This window comes from Hyla sarda, chromosome 11, assembly GCF_029499605.1.
Source record: "Hyla sarda isolate aHylSar1 chromosome 11, aHylSar1.hap1, whole genome shotgun sequence".
NCBI lineage: Eukaryota > Metazoa > Chordata > Amphibia > Anura > Hylidae > Hyla > Hyla sarda.
Window position 1 is genome coordinate 32,985,483 of NC_079199.1, and position 18,979 is coordinate 33,004,461.

Here is an 18,979-nt window from a genome sequence, read left to right on the forward strand (position 1 = left end):
CGGAAGGAACTTTGCTCCGTGCCGGATGACTTGTGACTCGGGGCTGGAGCTCATGATGTCACAGCCACAGCCCCTTGTGACGTCACGACCACGTCCCCTCAATGCAAGTCTATGGGAGGGGGCGTGATGGCCGTCACGCCCCTTCCCATAGACTTGTATTGAGGGGGCGTGGCCATGATGTCACAAGCCTCCAGCGCTGCACCCAGACGCCCTAAAGGAACGTTGAGTGCAGCAGGGAGATTGCGTGGGACCCCCGCAATCCTTTGGATAGGGGATAAGATGTCTAGGGGCAGAGTACCCCCCTTTAACATCTAAATATATTGTTTTCCTTATCAAAGGTGTCAATCAAAAGCTACACATGCTTTGCTTTTTATTATTACAGGTTGAGGGTTTCCAAGAGACAGCAGCACGTCTATATGCAGCCTATGCAGGTGATCAAGCTATGGAGATCCAGAAAAAGGAGAAGGAGGTGATAGAGGCCTGGAAAGCCCTCCTGGATGCCTGTGATGGGCGCCGTACAGAACTGAGCAGCGCAGCGGAGAAGTTCAATTTCTTCAGCATGGTTCGCAATTTAATGCTCTGGATGGAAAGTATTATTAGACAAATTGAAACCCAGGAGAAGCCGAGGTATAATTCCTATTCAGTTGACAATCCTATATATTCATGCTTATAATATTTACCCTCAATTTAATGATATATGACAACCAACAGTTATTACCAACAATTATAACCAATAGAAATCATATTGTAAAGGGAATAAATCACTTTACACAGTTCTGCGTCGGCCCCTGGGCCAATGTAAAGGGAGCCGCACACATACACAATTCTGGCCTACCAGCCAACTATGCATAGGATTGTCCTGACTTTCCTCTGATGACAGGTGTCAGATGAAGAAGGGATCCGGCTGTTAGATTTTCATGCATATGCACACTCAGCTAACCCGAGTGTGCATGTGGATGGGTGGATCAGGATAAATAGCTGTAGTGTATCTAAAGTATATGTCCAACTTTAGACTTTTTGTAAACTAAATCCATTTTTGTGATTTTTATTAATTTAAGATAAAAATCTAGAAATTGACGACAATTAGTCAATGACACTTCTGTGATATCACACTGTCCACTCAGGAAGCAACACTGATTGACAATTAATTTCACATGATGTTGTGCAAATGGAACAGACAACAGGTGGAAATTATAGGCAATTAGCAAGACACCCCAATAAAGGAGTGGTTCTGCAGGTGGTGACCACAGACCACTTCTCAGTTCCTATGCTTCCTGGCTGATGTTTTGGTCACTTTTGAATGATGGCAGTGCTTTCACTCAAGTGGTAGCATGAGACGGAGTCCACAACCCACACAAGTGGCTCAGGTAGTGCAGCTCATCCAGGATGGCAAATCAATGCGAGCTGTGGCAAGAAGGTTTGCTGTGTCTGTCAGTGTAGTGTCCAGAGCATGGAGGCACTACCAGGAGACAGGCCAGTATATCAGGAGATGTGGAGGAGGCCGTAGGAGGGCAACAACCCATTAGCAGGACCGCTACCTCTGCCTTTCTGCAAGGAGGAGAAGGCGGAGCACTGCCAGAGCCCTGCAAAATGACCTTCAGCAGGCCACAAATGTGCATGTGTCACTCAAACGGTCACAAACAGACTCCATGAGGGTGGTATGAGGGCCCTATGTCCACGGGTCGGGATTGTGCTTACAGTCCAACACTGTGCAGGACGTTTGGCGTTTGCCAGAGAACACCAAGATTGGCAAATTCGCCACTGGCGCCCTGTGCTCTTCACAGATGAAAGGAGGTTCGCACTGAGCACATGTGACAGACGTGACAGAGTCTGGAGCCGCCATGGAGAATGTTCTACTGCCTGCAACATCCTCCAGCATGACTGGTTTGGCGCTCTGTCAGTAATGGTGTGGGATGGCATTTCTTTGGGAGGCCGCACAGCCCTCTATGTGCTTGCCAGAGGTAGCCTGACTGCCATTAGGTATGGAGATGAGATCCTTAGATCCCTTGTGAGACCATATGCTGGTGCGGTTGGCCCTGGGTTCCTCCTAATGCAAGACAATTATAGACCTCATGTGGCTGGAGTGTGTCAGCAGTTCCTGCAAGAGGAAGGCATTGATGCTATGGACTGGCCCGCCCGTTCCCCAGACCTGAATCCGATTTAGCACATCTGGGACATCATGTCTCGCTCCATCCAGAATGTCCAGACTGTCCAGGAGTTGGCGGATGCTTTAGTCCAGGTCTGGGAGGACATCCCTCAGGAGACCATCCTCCACCTCATCAGGAGCATGCCCAGGAGTTGTAGGGAGGTCATACGGGCACGTGGAGGCCACACACACTACTGAGCCTCATTGTGACTTGTTTTAAGGACATTACATAAAGGTGGATCAGCCTGTAGTGGGGTTTTCCACTTTGATTTTGAGTGTGACTCCATATCCAGACCTCCTTGGGTTGATAAATTTGATTTCCATTGATCATTTTTGTGTGATTTTGTTGTCAGCACATTCTACTATGTAAAGACGAAAGTATTTCATACGATTAGTTCATTCATTCAGATCAAGGATGTGTTATCTTAGTGTTCCCTTTATTTTTTTGAGCAGTGTAGTAAATTGATGAAGTACATCATCAATAATATTTGGCTTTCTGTTTCTTGTTGCATCCATCTTTACAACCCAAAAGTAGTTACTGTCCTATCTAGTTTTGAATGCTGTTTTGTTGATCAGATACAAATCGCTACAGGCTTAAAGGGGTACTCCACTTCCCCAGAGTTCAGAACATTTTGTACATTTTGTGCACTGCCCTCAATGCAGCTGCCACGCCCCTCCCATAAACTTGCATTGAAGGGGCGGGGCATGACATCACGAGGGAGCATGGGCGTGACATTACGACCCACGCAGCCCGTACCCAGCGTTCAGAACAAAATGTTCCGAATGCTGGGGCAGTGGAGTACCCCTTTAAAGGCGTATTCCAGTGAAAAACTATTTTTTTCATATCAACTGGCTCCAGAAAATTAAACAGATTTGTAAATTACTGCTATTAAAAAAATCTTAATCCTACCAGTACTTATCAGCTGCTGAAGTTGAGTTGTTCTTTTCTGTCTGACAACAGTTCTTTCTGCTGACACCTCTGTCTCAGGAATTGTCCAGAGTAGGAGCAAATCCCCATAGCAAACCTATCCTGCTCTGGACAGTTTCTGAGACAAGCAGAGGTGTTAGCAGAGAGCGCTGTTGCCAGACAGAAAATAACAACTCAACTTCAGCAGCTGATAAGTACTGGTGGGATTAAGATTTTTTTTTTAATAGAAGTAATTTACATATCTGTTTAAAATTCTGGAGCCAGTTGATTTTTCACTGGAATACCCCTTTAAGGTCTTATAAATGGTTCATCCCATAACGTGGTTGCCACCGATGCATGTACCCAACAGGTGCACTTATCGCTTGCCAAAAAATTTGTTTATGTACTATTTTTTGATTCCCAGAGATGTGTCGTCTGTTGAGTTCCTAATAAAATACCATCAGGAACTAAGGGCTGAAATTGAAGCCAGAAACACGACTTATAGCAGCTGTGTTGAATTAGGTGAAACTCTGCTGGCTCGTAACCACCCGGATTCAGAAGAGGTAAAATCTCAATCCTTAAAATAGTATACGTGATAAATATTCATCTACATTTTAAAGGCAACTTCTGTGCGTTTGGTCTTTATGAGGTTTTTCTGTGGAAATATGGTGTATTCCTTCTAGCAGTTTATTAGTTGCCTTGCAGTGTGCTGTGAGATCTGTAGACAATGCTTTTGTTTTAATAAAACAGAGCCACTCCTGACCACAGGTTTCGTGCGGTACTGCACCCATTTACTTTATTAGAACTGAGCTGCAATACCATTCAGAACCCATGGAAATGTGTGAACAGTCGTTGGCTTCCACACAGATTTTTTCTGGCGTTTTTTTGAGGGGGGGGGGGGGGGGGGGGGGAACTGGCGCTGCAGTTTTTGAGCCAAAGTCTGAAGTGGATCCAGTGGGAAGGAGAAGTATAAGTCCTTCTCTATATTTCTCATTCCTTTTAAATCCGCTTCCGGCTTTGGCTCAAAAACTGCAGTGGCAATTAAAAAAAATAAAAAACACCAGAAAAAAACCTGTGTGGAAACCTGGCCCAAGGCTAGGGTCACACGTAACAGATCCGCATCGTATTTTACGATGTGGTCAGACCCGACCCATAGGGTGCCTCCAGGCGGGGACACACAGAGCTACGACAGCAGCAGCAGGGAGATTGTTCTGCTGTAACGCTGTGTGTGCCGGCTGCTCATCCGCGGTTTCAAATACGCTGCAGATGCGCTCCCATGTGAATACAACCTTAAAGTGTCACTGTCATTTAGAAAATCTTTTGACATGTTGGCCAGACATGTGAAAAGTTTAGATCGCACCAGGTCTCAATCCTAGCTTTCCCAATAAGCTCCATTATGGCTATTTTATCAAACAGATCTAAGGCTGGAAAAGCTGGGTGGCAGGCAGTACACAAAGTAGTGCTCACAGTACTTCAATATTGTGATATTTTTACATCATTGTTGCATCCACCAAACACCATTATTTTTTATAAGTCAAGCTTAGTATTATCTTTTTTTTAATAATTATCCTGCTCTACATATGCAGAATAGTATGTACATGATCTTGTCTGATAGTATCCTATAATCCATTTGTTTAACAGATAAAGGAAAAGCTTGGAGAACTTGCGGAAAGAAGAGCAGAGATGATGGACAGATGGGACAAGCGATGGGAATGGCTCAATGTTTGTGAGTAAACACAAATACAGTGCCACCCAGTGGTCAGAGAGAAAATCTTCACTTTGCACAAATTACCCTTTACCTTTCTGTTGGCACCATTTAGGGTAGGGTCACACGTGCCGTATTTTCTGCATATTTCCTGCAGCTGATTTTGCTACCCATGGACTTCGATGGGTAGAAAAATATGCAGCAGCAAATTCACAGAAAAATACAGCATTTCTGACCTACACTAGAACAGAGTTGGCAACTTAAAGGGGTACTCCTGTGGAAACGTTTTTTTTTTTTTTTTTAAATCAACTGGTGCCAGAAAGTTAAACAGATTTGTAAATTACTTCTATTAAAAAATCTTAATCCTTCCAGTACTTATTAGCTGCTGAATGCTACAGAGGAAATGGTTTTCTTTTTGAGTTCTCTGCTGACATTTCTGTCCATTTTAAACTGTTAAGGACGTAGGCCGTACCTGTACGCCCTACGCCCGATCCCGGTGTTTAAAACGGGGTCACACCGTGACCCCGCATCACACCGGGTCGGTCCCGGCAGCTAGTCATAGCTGGGACCCTGGGCTAACAGCGCGCGGCGCTGATCATTGTGCCGCGCGCTATTAAACCTTCAGACGCGGCGATCAAAGTTGACCACCACTTCTGAAAGTGAAAGTAAACGCTTCCCGGCAGCTCAGTCGGGCTGATCAGGACATCGCGATAAAATGGCGATGTCCCGATCAGCTAGGACGCGAGCGGAGACCCCCTTAGCTTGCTCCGTCGCGTCCGATCGGGGATTGATTGCTCCAAGCCTGAGCTACAGGCTTGAGCAATCGAGCCCCTATCTCGCTGATCCATGCAAAACTATGGCTTTGCACGGATCAGCATAGAAGATCAGTGTGTGCAGTGTTATAGGTCCCTATGGGAGCTATAACACTTTAAAAAAAAAAGTGAAAAAAAAAATAGTTAACAAAGGTCATTTAAGCCCTACCCTAATAAAAGTTTGAATCACCCCCCTTTTCCCATAAAAAAAAATAAAACTGTGTAAATTAAAATAAACATATGTGGTATCGCCGCGTGTGGAAATGTCCTAACCATAAAAATATGTCATTAATTAAACCGCACGGTCAATGGCGTACGCACAAAAAAATTCCAAAGTCCAAAATAGCGTATTTTTGGTCGCTTTTCATATCATGAAAAAATGAATAAAAAGCGATCAAAAAGTCAGATCAATACAAATGGTACAGATAAAAACTTCAGAACACGGCGCAAAAAATTAGCCCTCATACCGGCCCATACGTGGAAAAATAAGAAAGTTATAGGGGTTAGAAGATGAGAATTTTTAACATATAAATTTTCCTGCATGTAGTTATGATTTTTTTCCGAAGTACGACAATATCCAACCTATGTAAGTAGGGTATCATTTTAATCGTATGGACCTACAGAATAAAGATAAAGTATCATTTTTACCGAAATATGCACTGCGTAGAAACAGAAGCCCCCAAACGTTACAAAATGACATTGTGAAAATGACACAATTCATTTTTTTTCCATTTCGCCGTGGGTTTGTGGTTGAAATGACTAATGTCACTGCAAAGTAGAATTGGCTGCGCAAAACATAAGCCATCATATGGAATTTTATGTTCAAAATTTTAAGCATTATGATTTTTAGAAGGTGATGAGGAAAAAATGAAAATGCAAAAACGGAAAAACCCTGCGTCCTTAAGGAGTTAAGAACTGTCCAGAGTAGGAGAAAATCCCCATAGTAAACATATGCTGCTCTTGACAGTTCCTAAAATGGATAGAGAGAGAGCACTGTGGTCATGATGTCAGCAGAGAGCACTGTGGTCATGATGTCAGCAGAGAGCACTGTGTTCCAAAAAGAAAACCATATCCTCTGTAGTATTCAGACCATAAAAAGTACTGTAAAGATTTAGATTTTTTTTTATAGAAGTGATTTACAAATCTGTCTTTCTGGCACCAGTTGATTTAAAAAAAAAAAAAAAAGTTTTCCACAGGAGTACCCCTTTAACTCTTTACAAGATTAACTTTTGTAAAGCTTTAGCAAGTGATCACGCAATTGTCCATTCAAGCTAAAGAGGTTCTTACAAGAGACTTGCCTGCCATGCCATTTCGCAACAGTTGGAAGTATACTGGTTGGAAAACACTGGTCTATACAGCCAAAATGAGCCTTTGGCTTTCCGGCCATGCTGGGAGTTATAGTTTTGCAACAGCTGAAGGTACACCAGTTGGAAAACACTGGTATAGACTATAAGAACAAGCAGAAGAGATGACAGATACATTCTGAAGGTTCTCACTGTTATTCAAACCAATCAAATACTCCTAAGTGTCTCAGGGCAAAACAATGAAAATTAGAATTTTAGGGGCACCTCACTTCTTTGAAAAAGCCAGGGTACGCTGGCGAAACGTTAGCAGGAGGGGCTATAATGTTTTTATAAAACGGCATCCTAGTGACACAAAAGCAATAATGTAATTGGGTGGGAGTTCTTTCTAGTCAGCGGTGGTAACACTGCCTGTAAGAACTAGATTTTCCCACTGTGACACTGATCACAAAGCATATTGGTAATATTGACCCATTTGTAGTCACAAAGTGGATGACTGGACTTTTTAAAAAATTTTCACTATGGTACCAAAAAGCACAATTTATAATTAAATAGTTGTAATAAAAGTTAAGTTTTAATAATTTAGTTAAGTGGTCTCTAGTTTAGGGCAGTCCTTGGGGACTTGTCCCTAAAATTGTAATTCTCACTGTTATTGACACCACATTCATAAATATAGCCACCCTGTTGTGCTGCATGTAAGGGTCAATAATTACTATGGCCGACATTTATCATTGTCTTTAGACAGTTTTTTTGTGTCTACAAAATGCGCAGAAAAGGCGCAAGCAGGGTTTATTTGCACCTTTTTGTTTACACATTTCTGATGATTTTGAATTGCAATCCACTGATTTTGGCAATACACATGATATGGAAGGGTTTTATGAACTGCGCCTTTTGTGAAAATGCGCAAAAAAGGCGCAAAGCCACTGAAAAGTCTCTAAACTACACCAGCTCAGACTTAGCTTAGCTTGTTGGTGTATGTGAAGAGAGAAATTTCAGAAAATGTGACCTGCACAAAATTATCAAATGCTCTGTGACCATTTAAAAAAATTTGGTGCTCCTACACATTACCAGCACACAAAAAAAGGGGGAAGAAAAATGCTTCACTTACGCCTACAATAATAAATGCGTCACTTACACCTACAATGATAAATGCTTCACTTACACCTACAATAATAAATGCTTCACTTACACCTACAATGATAAATGTCGGCCAATATCTTCATGTTGTTCTTCTTAGTGTTGGAAGTTTGTCAGTTTGCAAGAGACGCCTCCATGGCAGAAGCCTGGTTAATAGCGAAGGAGCCCTACTTGTTGGCCACGCATGTTGGAAACAGCGTGGATGACGTGGAGAAGTTACTTAAAAAGCATGAAGCCTTTGAGAAATCCACGGCGACATGGGAAGAAAGATTTGCAGCACTCGAAAGGTTGACTACGGTACGATTGTAACCTGATACACTGAAACGCCACACCAGCTGCCCATCGTACAGCTCCCTTTTGAATGAATGGAAGTCGTAGATGAGGGCACCAGCAGATCAAGCTCAGCACAGCTGACTTATAGCCGGGGTCTTCAGCTGTCCAACTCCCAGCAATGCTTCAGGGTATATAGATACATAGAAATAGATATATTGCTACTCGAGTGTTATTGCGAGATAGAGCAACAGGTGATATTTATTCTTCTTTGAGAACATCTAAGCTTTGAGGAAAATTTCAAAGATATACATTTGTTTAGTCTTGGGAACAGACATTTAAGGGGGGATATGACCCACTTATTTAAAGGAGTACTGCAGGATAGAAAAATTGTCCTCCATACTGCCGAAAAAAAAAAAAAATAAAGAGATACATACCGTCCTTCGCTCCCCCGGTGCCTCCGGTAACCCACTCTGGTCTCTGCCGCAATCCTCTTCCTGGTTGCCGGTGGTCGGTGAGTCATACTGCACTCAGCCAATCACTGGCCGCAGCGAAGTCCCGACTCGGCCAGCGATAGGCTGAGCCGCAGTGTGAAGTTTTCGGCCCCCGGCAGCATGTGCCGGGGCTGAAAATGTCACATTGCCGCTCAGCCTATCGCCGGCTGACTCGGGACTTCGCTGCAGGCGGTAATTGGCTGAGTGCAGTATGACTCACCGACCACCGGCAACCAGGAAGAGGATTGTGGCGTAGACCAAAGCCGGTTACTGGAGGCACCGGGGGACCGAAGGAAGGTATGTATCTCTTTATTTTTTTACTGTCAGCAGTATGGAGGACAATTTTTCTATCCTGGAGCACTCCTTTAAGTATATAAATGGCCCGTTGAAAAAAATATGGGGAAAAACTGTTCCAGCTAAAACCCTTTTAAAAGACAAGGGGGCACTCCCTCCGTCTATAGAAAAAAGGTTTAGTCTCCAGGGGCAACAAGCCTTCTTTACAATAAGAACTGTGAATTTATAGAACGGTCTACCTCAGGAACGGTTGAAAGCTTCAAAACCGGGTTAGATACATTCCTAGAATGAAAAAACATGAAAGGAGATATATCATGATGGAAAACGTATCCCTTATCTAAAGGATAGGGGATAAGTTTTAGATTGCGAAGTATTTTTCTAATGGAAAATTCCAGTCTGCACAGAGCCTTATTTGGTGGATTTTCACTCTAATTCTGGGGAATTTGCTATAGTTTTGGATGCAGATTAGGCCCATGTTATGGGTGAGTGTGATTTCCACATAGTCAGCAGGTCAGAAAAATCCATGCCGTATAAACTACAGTGCAGAATCCCATTGAAAACATTGTCACACAGAATTCCCATTGATTTTAAAGCAGAATACAAAAAGAATCATCACTGAAAACTGTTTGAAATTCCACCATGTGAACGTGCCACATAATTAATACATCGTACTGGTTGTCTGCCACCATATTGCTTGTCGCAGACCCTTAATGACACATTTATATTATATTTTACTTTTTCAGTTGGAATTGCTGGAAATACGTAAATACCAGGATGCCATGATGCAACAAATGACAATGGCAGCTGATGCTGAAACAAGAGAGGTCCAGGCAGAAATTCAGTAAGAGCCAAGAATAATCCTTAATTATTATTAAAATAATCATGTGTTACGGTGGGGACGATCAATAACAAGGCAGCTGCTGAGATGTACAAAAGATTATAGTAGTACAAAAAGGTTTAGATCTTATCTTATGATTTTGTACTTACAAGTCTTCTTTAAGGAACTTCATTCTTTGGTAAGTGCATCTATAAGTCATATTCACTGTGAAGGGGACCTATCTGCCATTGGGAGTGACCCTTTACATGTCATAATGATGTGGATCTGTTGTAGACAGATCTGCTTTCAATATAGCTACCTGCAGAACAGGAGCTAGAAAATAGTTTGTAAAATACAGTATGTCACTCACCTTATAAGCCCTGTTATTATAGCTGAGCATAGACAATAGAATTTAAGACCCATATTCCCTATAAACATGCATGTGTAGCTGTGCTGAAAATGTTAACATGGGTGCAAGTCATGTAGTTATCCAGTCCTGTACATTCCCATAATGGATCCTACAGGGTAAGTATATATTGCATGCAGCGTTCCCCAGCAATAGTAGCAAAAGAGGTTTCTAAAGCTGGATGCACAACAGTCACCTGATTACTAGGTATTCAATCGGTTTGGCTTCAAGAATGCCGGCTCCATGTGGTGCAGGATACAAAAAGGAAAGGAGATCAGATAAAATCGAGGTAGTTTATTTCCCGAGATGCAACCCGTTTCGCTGCAGGAAAGCAGCTTCATCAGGCATAATGCCTGATGAAGCTGCTTTCCTGCAGCGAAACACGTTACATTTTGGGAAATAAACTACCTCGATCTTATCTGATCTCCATTCCTTTTGTATCTTGGGCCACGTGGAGCCGGCGTTCTCCTTGAAGCCAAACCGATTGAATACCTTGCCTAGCCGGAGGGCTGCGGATACACTACCTCTTGATGCGCTTACCATTGTTGTTTATGACGTTACACGACCAAATCTGGTGAGCCGCTGTCTTATTTCATTTTTATACTGAGTATCTCTCTTTTATCACACCAAGAAGCGCCCTCCCTTTTCTCCCCTTTCGACCTGATTACTAGGACCGATTACATTTTAATGTGTTGTTACTGACAATAAAATATCAGGGAATGCAGATGAAGAAATGATTTATGATTAATCTTTTCCCAGTGTTCAACCAAAAGATGAAATAGAATATTTGGAACCGACTCTCAGCCAAGCAGTGGAGGAACCAGAAGAGGTAAGCTTTATTTTAGCCTTATTGTTTTTGTGTACAATTTATTTTTGCAAGAAGGCTGAGGCAATTTTGTCTGTGACCCCAGGCCGTGCGGCCAAAGATTGCTGTGTCGTACTGCGATGCAATTGTGCTGCGACCCACAAGTTGCTTTGGCTGTCATATTGATGGATTTCTGTCTACTGGTGGATCTTGGTCATAGTAGCTTCGCAGTGCAATACAGGCAGTATCACATGGCAATACCACTCATAAGCAGAGGACAAGTGTGGCGCTGTTTCCAGAAGATATGTCATTGTTGTCCTAATCTTTCATAATCCCTTTAAAGCCATTTACTATCACTGCCTTTTAATTATACAAATGTATGTGACATTTGCCTGGAACATTTTTGACCCAAAGACTTCTACTTTATTCTTTTTAAAAAGTTTAGCATTTTTAGGGAGTCGCTTCCCGGAATCCTGCCGGCAGGAATGATCAGATGATATTTTGTGACGTTTGCCTCATATTGGTATATTACAGGAACGAGAAGTAATAGAACATGAATTGCCTAGCAGACATGATGTTATAGAAGAGACACAAGTGACAGTAGAAGAGTGGAAGACTTCAACAGAGGAGCAAGAGACTGAAGGGGCAGGTGCGGCAGAGTACAGCGTGCTGCACCCAACTGTCATCGTAACTGAAGAGATCGCAACTCTTCCAGCAAGTCTGCCTAGTTCTGTCAGTGTTCATATGCAAGGAACCTTATTCAGAAAACACGACCTGGAAGGACCACTAAAGAAAGCACAAAACAGGTACAATACTCGGAATATGATTGAGATACATGTGCAATACCTCATTGGATGCAGAGCAGTTACATTTTATGGCGGGTTAAAGGTCTCTCTATGCATAAAAATGTTAGCTTTTGGATATCTTTATGGTATGCAATGCTATAAATCATATTACGTTAAATCTACACACGTGCTGCCACACTCAGGTCACTGGCAGATTATGCAAACCATTCATCTATGCAATCTTAGGCCATGTTCACACACAGCACAAAAAAGTCACACAAAAAAAAACATTATTTTTGAGTTTTCAGTTCTATTAAACCCAATAAAAAAAAATTACTTGTAATTCCCATTCATGTTTTTTGGGGGGCTTTTGTAGTCCCAGAAACCATCTGGTTTGCATATTGCAAAATACCATTTGCTGTAACAAAACATTTCAAAAAACTGCACAAGACAGACAAATCCAAAAGACAGATCAAAGGATCAGCTGACATTTTCAGCAGTGTTTTGTATATATATATATATAAAAAAAAAATGTCCGAACAGCTTGTTCTCACATAGTATTTTAATCAGTATTTCAAGACAAAACAGGAAATGGAACCCACAAAGAAAAAATGAACACAATGGAAAGATTTGCACATATTTTTGAGTTTTGGACCCACCACTGGTTTTGTAAAAATATTCACCATAATAAGGCTTTTAGACAGTCTTGGAGGAGATCCATTGCCTTCTATAGCATCCATCTGTATCTTATTAGAGAATTGCCAGCACTGTTGTCTTCTGGAGCTTCACCTGTGTAACTTCTAATGTGGCTTTTAGGGTACGTTCCCACACGGCGTATTTTGCTCCGTATTTTGCTGCGTATTTGGTGCTGTGTATTTTCCTACCCATTGACTTCAACAGAGAAAATAAAATACGCAGCAGCAAATACGCAGCAAATACGCCGTGTGGGAATGTACCCTTAGGGTTTTTTTTTTCCCCCCAAACGTTTTTAGCAGGAACTGGTGTGTCCAGGTAGGAATATCACTAACACTATGTCCAAATAGAGATCTGCTATCCATGCGAACTATCAGCTAGAAGTCATATTGGCAACCGGTCGGATGCATATTTGAATATAGGCGATAGAATCCTAATAGAGTCCACTTCTTATGATGTTGTACCCCCATCTAAAATTTGAGGAATCAATACAGTGGTCCCTCAAGTTACAATATTAATTGGTTCCAGGACGACCATTGTATGTTGAAACCATTGTATGTTGAGATCATAACTCTATGGAAACCTGGTAATTGGTTCTGAAGCCCCCAAAATGTCATCCAAAAATAGGAAAAAGTGAGGATTAAAGAAAAATAAAGTAGATAACTAATACAGATAAAGCAAGTCCTTACATATAAAAGTAAGAAAGATCTGCTGGGAGCTGTAATCACTGTCTATTTCAGTGTTTCCCAACCAGGGTGCCTCCAGCTGTTGCAAAACTACAACTCCCAGCATGCCCGGACAGCCAAAGGCTGTCCGGGCATGCTGGCAGTTGTAGTTTTGCAACAGCTGGAGGCAACCTCTTTGGGAAACACTGGTCTATGTAGAGGACAGAAGCTTCTTCAGGGTCCTGTACAGAACACACAATGTCCTAAAAGAAGGAAAATGGAGCCGCCCCCACCTGATGTCCAAAGGAGCAGCTAACCCTGGCACAGGTAAAGAGTACAGCACATGTAATACCTCCCTGTACTGTAGGGGGCGCTACCAGACACCAGTCAGTGCATGCACTTTAGGAATACACGGGTTTTACCAGTGAAATATCCATTCTGATTGGTTGGTTCTTCCGGCCATTGACACGTTTGGCAGATTCCCTAGCATTGTATGTTGAGTCTGGTTTCAAGTTACAATGGTCCAGAAAATACCATTGTATGTTGAAACTATTGTATGTTGAGGCCATTGTAAGTTGAGGGATCACTGTACTTGCTTAGATTTTCTTTATATAAAATCCTAAAAGCAATACTAAAACATGAAAAAGTATTATTGGTGTCTTCCTTTCCTTTCAGGACCTGGAACAATGTCTTCTGTGTCCTAAAGGATAACGACTTATATCTGTACAAAGATGTCAAGAGTTTTTCCCTGAATGAAACTTTACCAGGTGAAGAACCACTTTTCCTGGGCAGTGCGGCTTGTGAAGCAGTAGCGGACTATAAAAAGAAAAAGCATGTGTTCAGGCTAAGGTAAAGTAGCAAATAATGCTGTGCAACACTGTGGGACATGAAATGCTCTATCATAAGCTTCCATCACAGCTTCACTGATATTTATAGTTGTTGTGACTGTTCCTGTACAACTGTCTATTGTACAGCTTTGCTAGCTTCTCAGTGCCATATGCCCAGCTAGCCTTTACACTATTGTAATTTACACTATGCTGTCACCTAGCATTTAAAGACTCTTCAGTCTGCCCATTATGTTAATCTAAATTAAAGGGGTATTCTGGAGAACTTTGCTCATGGCGCAGTTCAATAGAAGATAAACAGTCATATACTTACCTTCCCTGCTCTCATGCTGCTGTTGTCATGGAGCCTGGTCCCAATGCAAAGCACTTCCTTGCGTTGGCACAAAGACCTGTTCGCTCAGTCAATCAGCACTGGCCCTGTGTAGACGACATACAGCTCCTTTGCATATGTGCAGTCTCCAACCATTATGGTGCTCACTGAGAAGTCCTATCACAAGAGGAACAGTGGAGCAAGGATAGGAGAGGACGGGAAGCTGGAATCGCGCTGCTAGATGGTCAAATGTACAAGGCAATAGGACGTGATGGAGATAAGGTATGTAATCTTTTATTTCTTTCATGCGACGCGTTTCTGGGAAGAACCCTTTCATCAGGCATGGTGGTGATAAACAAACAGCGGGTTTAAATACACAGGGAAAGGAATGACACCATCACCGGTAGTAAAAGATTGGAAAATATGTTGGAAAACAAGGAAAAAGGAATTATAGACTGGAGTAATTACAAAAATGGATACATATAAATAAATAGCAAACAATAAAAAAACAACGTAAAATTGGATTATAAAAACGTACAAAAGACCTACAAAAAATTAAGATTCTGTCCTTTCAATACATTCATTAAGACCCTCTGGCCAGAGTGTGTTAAACCGGAATATCCAAAAGGATTCCCGGTTTATAAGTCGCTGGAATCGATTTGGTGTCTCGGTGGCAATGGACTCGATGACACATCCCTTTATACAATCAGTGTCATCTATATGATTTAAGCTGATATGTCGGGAGACACTGTGTTGCATAAACTGTGAATTAATGTTATGCCGGTGTTTGTTCATCCTCATACGTAAAGTCTGTACAGCTCTACCTATATAGCGCAAACCGCACTTGCAGGTCAAAAGGTAGATTACGTAGGAGGATGAACAGTTGAATGAAGATTTTATTAAAAACATTTCACCAGTGGAGGATGTTATAGTGGATGTGTCGTAATCTGGGACCTAGGTAACCTAGGTACTTTTTGTTGTGAATCTCAAAGATGTCTCTGTTGTAAATGGATCCCAGATTACGACACATCAACACTATCCACACATACGACACTATAACATCCTCCACTGGTGAAATGTTTTCAATAAAATCTTCATTCAACTGTTCCTCCTCCTACGTAATCTACCTTTTGACCTGCAAGTGCGGTTTGTGCTATATAGGTAGAGCTGTACAGACTTTACGTATGAGGATGAACAAACACCGGCATAACATTAATTCCCAGTTTATGCAACACAGTGTCTCCCGACATATCAGCTTAAATCCTATAGATGACACTGATTGTATAAAGGGATGTGTCATCGAGTCCATTGCCACTGAGACACCAAATCGATTCCAGCAACTTATAAACCGGGAATCCTTTTGGATATTCCGGTTTAACACACTCTGGCCAGAGGGTCTTAATGAATGTATTGAAAGGACAGAATCTTAATTTTTGTAGGTCTTTTGTACGTTTTTATAATCCAATTTTACGTTGTTTTTTTTATTCTGTTTGCTATTTATTTATATGTATCCTTTTTTTGTAATTACACCAGTCTATAATTCCTTTTTCCTTGTTTTCCAACATATTTTCCAATCTTTTACTTCCGGTGATGATGTCATTCCTTTCCCTGTGTATTTAAACCCACTTTTTGTTTATCACCACCATGCCTGATGAAAGGGTTCTTCCCAGAAATGCGTCGCATGAAAGAAATAAAAGATTACATACCTTATCTCCATCACGTCCTATTGCCTTGTGCATTTGACCATCTAGCAGCGCGATTCCAGCTTCCCGTCCTCTCCTATCCTTGCTCCACTGATCTACCACGCCGAGTCCTTCAGCCTTGGGAAGCCGCAGCAGCTACATTATATCCACGCTATTGTAAGTGTTGTGCCTGGATTCTCCACAACCCCACCAGGTGAGCGAATCCATGTTTTCAGCTGTAGAAATTCTCCCGGTGATCCCGCACAAGGAAGCGCTTTGTGTTTCATGTCATCACAAGAGGAAGGGAGTGAGCAAGCTTTCTGCCTTTACTGGTTGGAGCACTATAATGCTGCAGTGGGTGGGATACGCTACGGATATATATAGAGGATTTGCTGTGACACTCATGACCGTGGATAAAAATGGTTAAATAGATTTAGGAGGTAAATCCTGGTGACAATTGTACTTTATGATTTTGAACATACAGATAAATGAATAACATCAGTAAAATTGTGCTCATGTTTTTCAGGCTAAGTGATGGCAATGAGTGGCTCTTTCAGGCAAAAGATGAGGTACGTTAAATAAATCTGTTGTGAGACATGTGCACTTTAAATATAGACTACTACAAGTTATTCCTCATGTGTTAACCTATTGAGCACCAAAAATACTCACCAAACAATGCCTTGAACCAGAATCTGAAGAGACTAAGGGCCCTATTACACAGTGAATTACCATCTGACTATACCCTGCGTAATAGGGCCAACAACCGGCTCGTTCATCAGCTGATCACTTTTTTTTGACAGGTTGAGAAAGAGATTGTTCCCAAGGAATAATGTGTTGCCAAGGAACAATTTTTTTTTTACCTGTCAGTGTAACAGGGGATGTGCGGCCAATGAATCGAGCCTTGTGATAGGTTAATTAAAGGGGTATACCAGCAATAAAAACATATCCTATATCCACAGGATAAGTGTCTGATCGCAGGAGATCTGATCTCTGGGATCCTCCTGCAATTGTGAAAACGAGGAATCGACTCCTCTGGGTCAGCACATGCTTCATATATCCTCAATGAATTTAGCTGATGATAGCCAGGCAGCATATTCAGCTAGCTCCGATGGCTCCATAGAGAATGAATAGAGCGTCTGGGTCCCCATTTTTACAATAGCAGGGGGTTTCTAGAGGTCGGACACCATGCGTTCACACACTACTAGAGATTGTAAGAGATCGCTGCTCATTCACAGCATGTGTAGCCCCATGTAGTAATGCCCTAACACTGCCTCCATTTACGATCTTGTAAAGATGTCCCCCTTTAGAGAGTAGTCTCCCCTAAAAGCATAGCATCACATGTATGTATATTTAACATGAATTACTACTAATAAACTTTTGTTGTATTTACATTCACAATTCTTTTTTTGGCATATTTTAGGCTGATCGTCAAACCTGGATTGACAGCCTTAGAACATCAATTGCAGAGACATCCGATCAAAAACCAAAGTCTAAAAGTCTGCCTCTACCTTCCACATCTGTAACAGAGATGAAGCCAGAGAAGAAAGAAAAAAGATTCAGTCTCTTCCCATCTAAAAAATAGTATTTAAAGAATCCAAGCCATGTACTGTTTACTTTCTAACTAACAGGACACCATCTGAGCACTACAGTTCCTGGGAAGGTGTTGGCTCATACCCGCATCTCTGACCACCTGAAATCACACCACTACGATGGGAGATCCTGCTAGAAGTGGATCCTTCATTTACACACAGTAGAAATGCTGATTTTCTGGACCAAACCAATACCATATCGATTCACTAGAAACCACCACATTAATGCCACTAGTTTCAAGCAAATGATGGATTGGTTCACTCCAGGACATGGCATTGTAAACTGTGTGTAGCATGCGTCCACTTGTTATGGTGGAGAGCGCCAGTATCAATATAGGCATTTAAACTAATGGTCCTTACTTTACAAGAATATATATTCTCATCCTGTCTGCAGTATTGGATGGCTTATTTTAGTTTGCATGTCACACAGCTTTTCCCAAATGTTATTTCCATGGTCATGACAATTTGCCAGCAGGTAGAGCCCTTGCATGTGGTAGTTATGTGCTGTAGTAAAATATTGCAAAAACACAGTTGTACTGTATCCTGTAGCAAGCTAACTTCAGCCCTTTGCTGTCTGGTTTAGTTGGCTGGACATACCTGCAGTCCTCTTGGGCAGACATCATCAAGATTGGAGTCCATCATCCTGTCCTTGTATATAGTGAGCTGTACTGGATGACATCAGCCCATTGATTCCAATTGGGGAGATTGTCCTGCGGCTACTTTTATCATTAGGATCAAGAGGTCATGTCACTTAGGCCAATAGCAGCCATATTCCAATTACGCTTGTAAACAAGCAATGATCACATACTTTATTGGCAGTTATCATAGTAAGGTGGTGATTTGTTAGGTTAGGAACTTCTAAATATACAGGTAACCTAACACTCAATCCCAGTTAACCTTAAAGCATTACAGTGACCCCCCCGACCTACGATGGCCCCGACATACGATCATTTCAACATACGATGGCCTCTCAGAGGCCATCGCATGTTGAAGGCAGCATCAACATACGATGCTTTTGTATGTCGGGGCCATTGCATAAACGGCTATCCGGCAGCGCAGACTGCTTCAGCTGGTGCCCTGTGTTGTCAGCTGACGATCACTTACCTGTCCTCGGGGCTCCGACACGTCCTCTTCGGCATCCCCTGCATCGTCGGCGCTCTCCATCGTCATCATCACGTCGCTGCGCACGCCGTCCCGTCATCCAATAGGAGCGGCGTGCGTAACGACGTGATGGTGGCGACGGAGAGCGAGGATGCCGGGGAAGCAGAGGCCTTGCCGGATGCGGCGACAGCGATGGAAGGCGACATCCAGGGCAG

The 18,979-nt window shown here is 42.2% G+C and overlaps 1 protein-coding gene across 5 annotated transcripts in view; it reads left to right on the plus strand.

Moving 5' to 3' along the window:
- The window catches only part of SPTB (spectrin beta, erythrocytic), a 100,587-nt gene extending 81,867 nt beyond the window's left edge, over positions 1-18,720 (plus strand). For 3 of the 5 annotated variants that reach the window (XM_056546554.1, XM_056546553.1, XM_056546555.1), the window contains 10 exons: positions 383-627; positions 3,478-3,616; positions 4,695-4,779; positions 8,109-8,305; positions 9,810-9,907; positions 11,049-11,118; positions 11,629-11,900; positions 13,913-14,086; positions 16,601-16,643; positions 17,495-18,713. In XM_056546554.1, coding sequence (XP_056402529.1) covers positions 383-627; positions 3,478-3,616; positions 4,695-4,779; positions 8,109-8,305; positions 9,810-9,907; positions 11,049-11,118; positions 11,629-11,900; positions 13,913-14,086; positions 16,601-16,643; positions 17,495-17,656 — 1,485 coding nt within the window. In that variant the 3' untranslated portion in view covers positions 17,657-18,713. Of the gene's footprint in view, positions 1-382; positions 628-3,477; positions 3,617-4,694; positions 4,780-8,108; positions 8,306-9,809; positions 9,908-11,048; positions 11,119-11,628; positions 11,901-13,912; positions 14,087-16,600; positions 16,644-17,494 lie in introns of all 5 variants that reach the window. The other 2 variants (XM_056546556.1, XM_056546557.1) reach the window with 2 other exon arrangements.
- Positions 18,721-18,979: the final 259 nt, after the last annotated feature.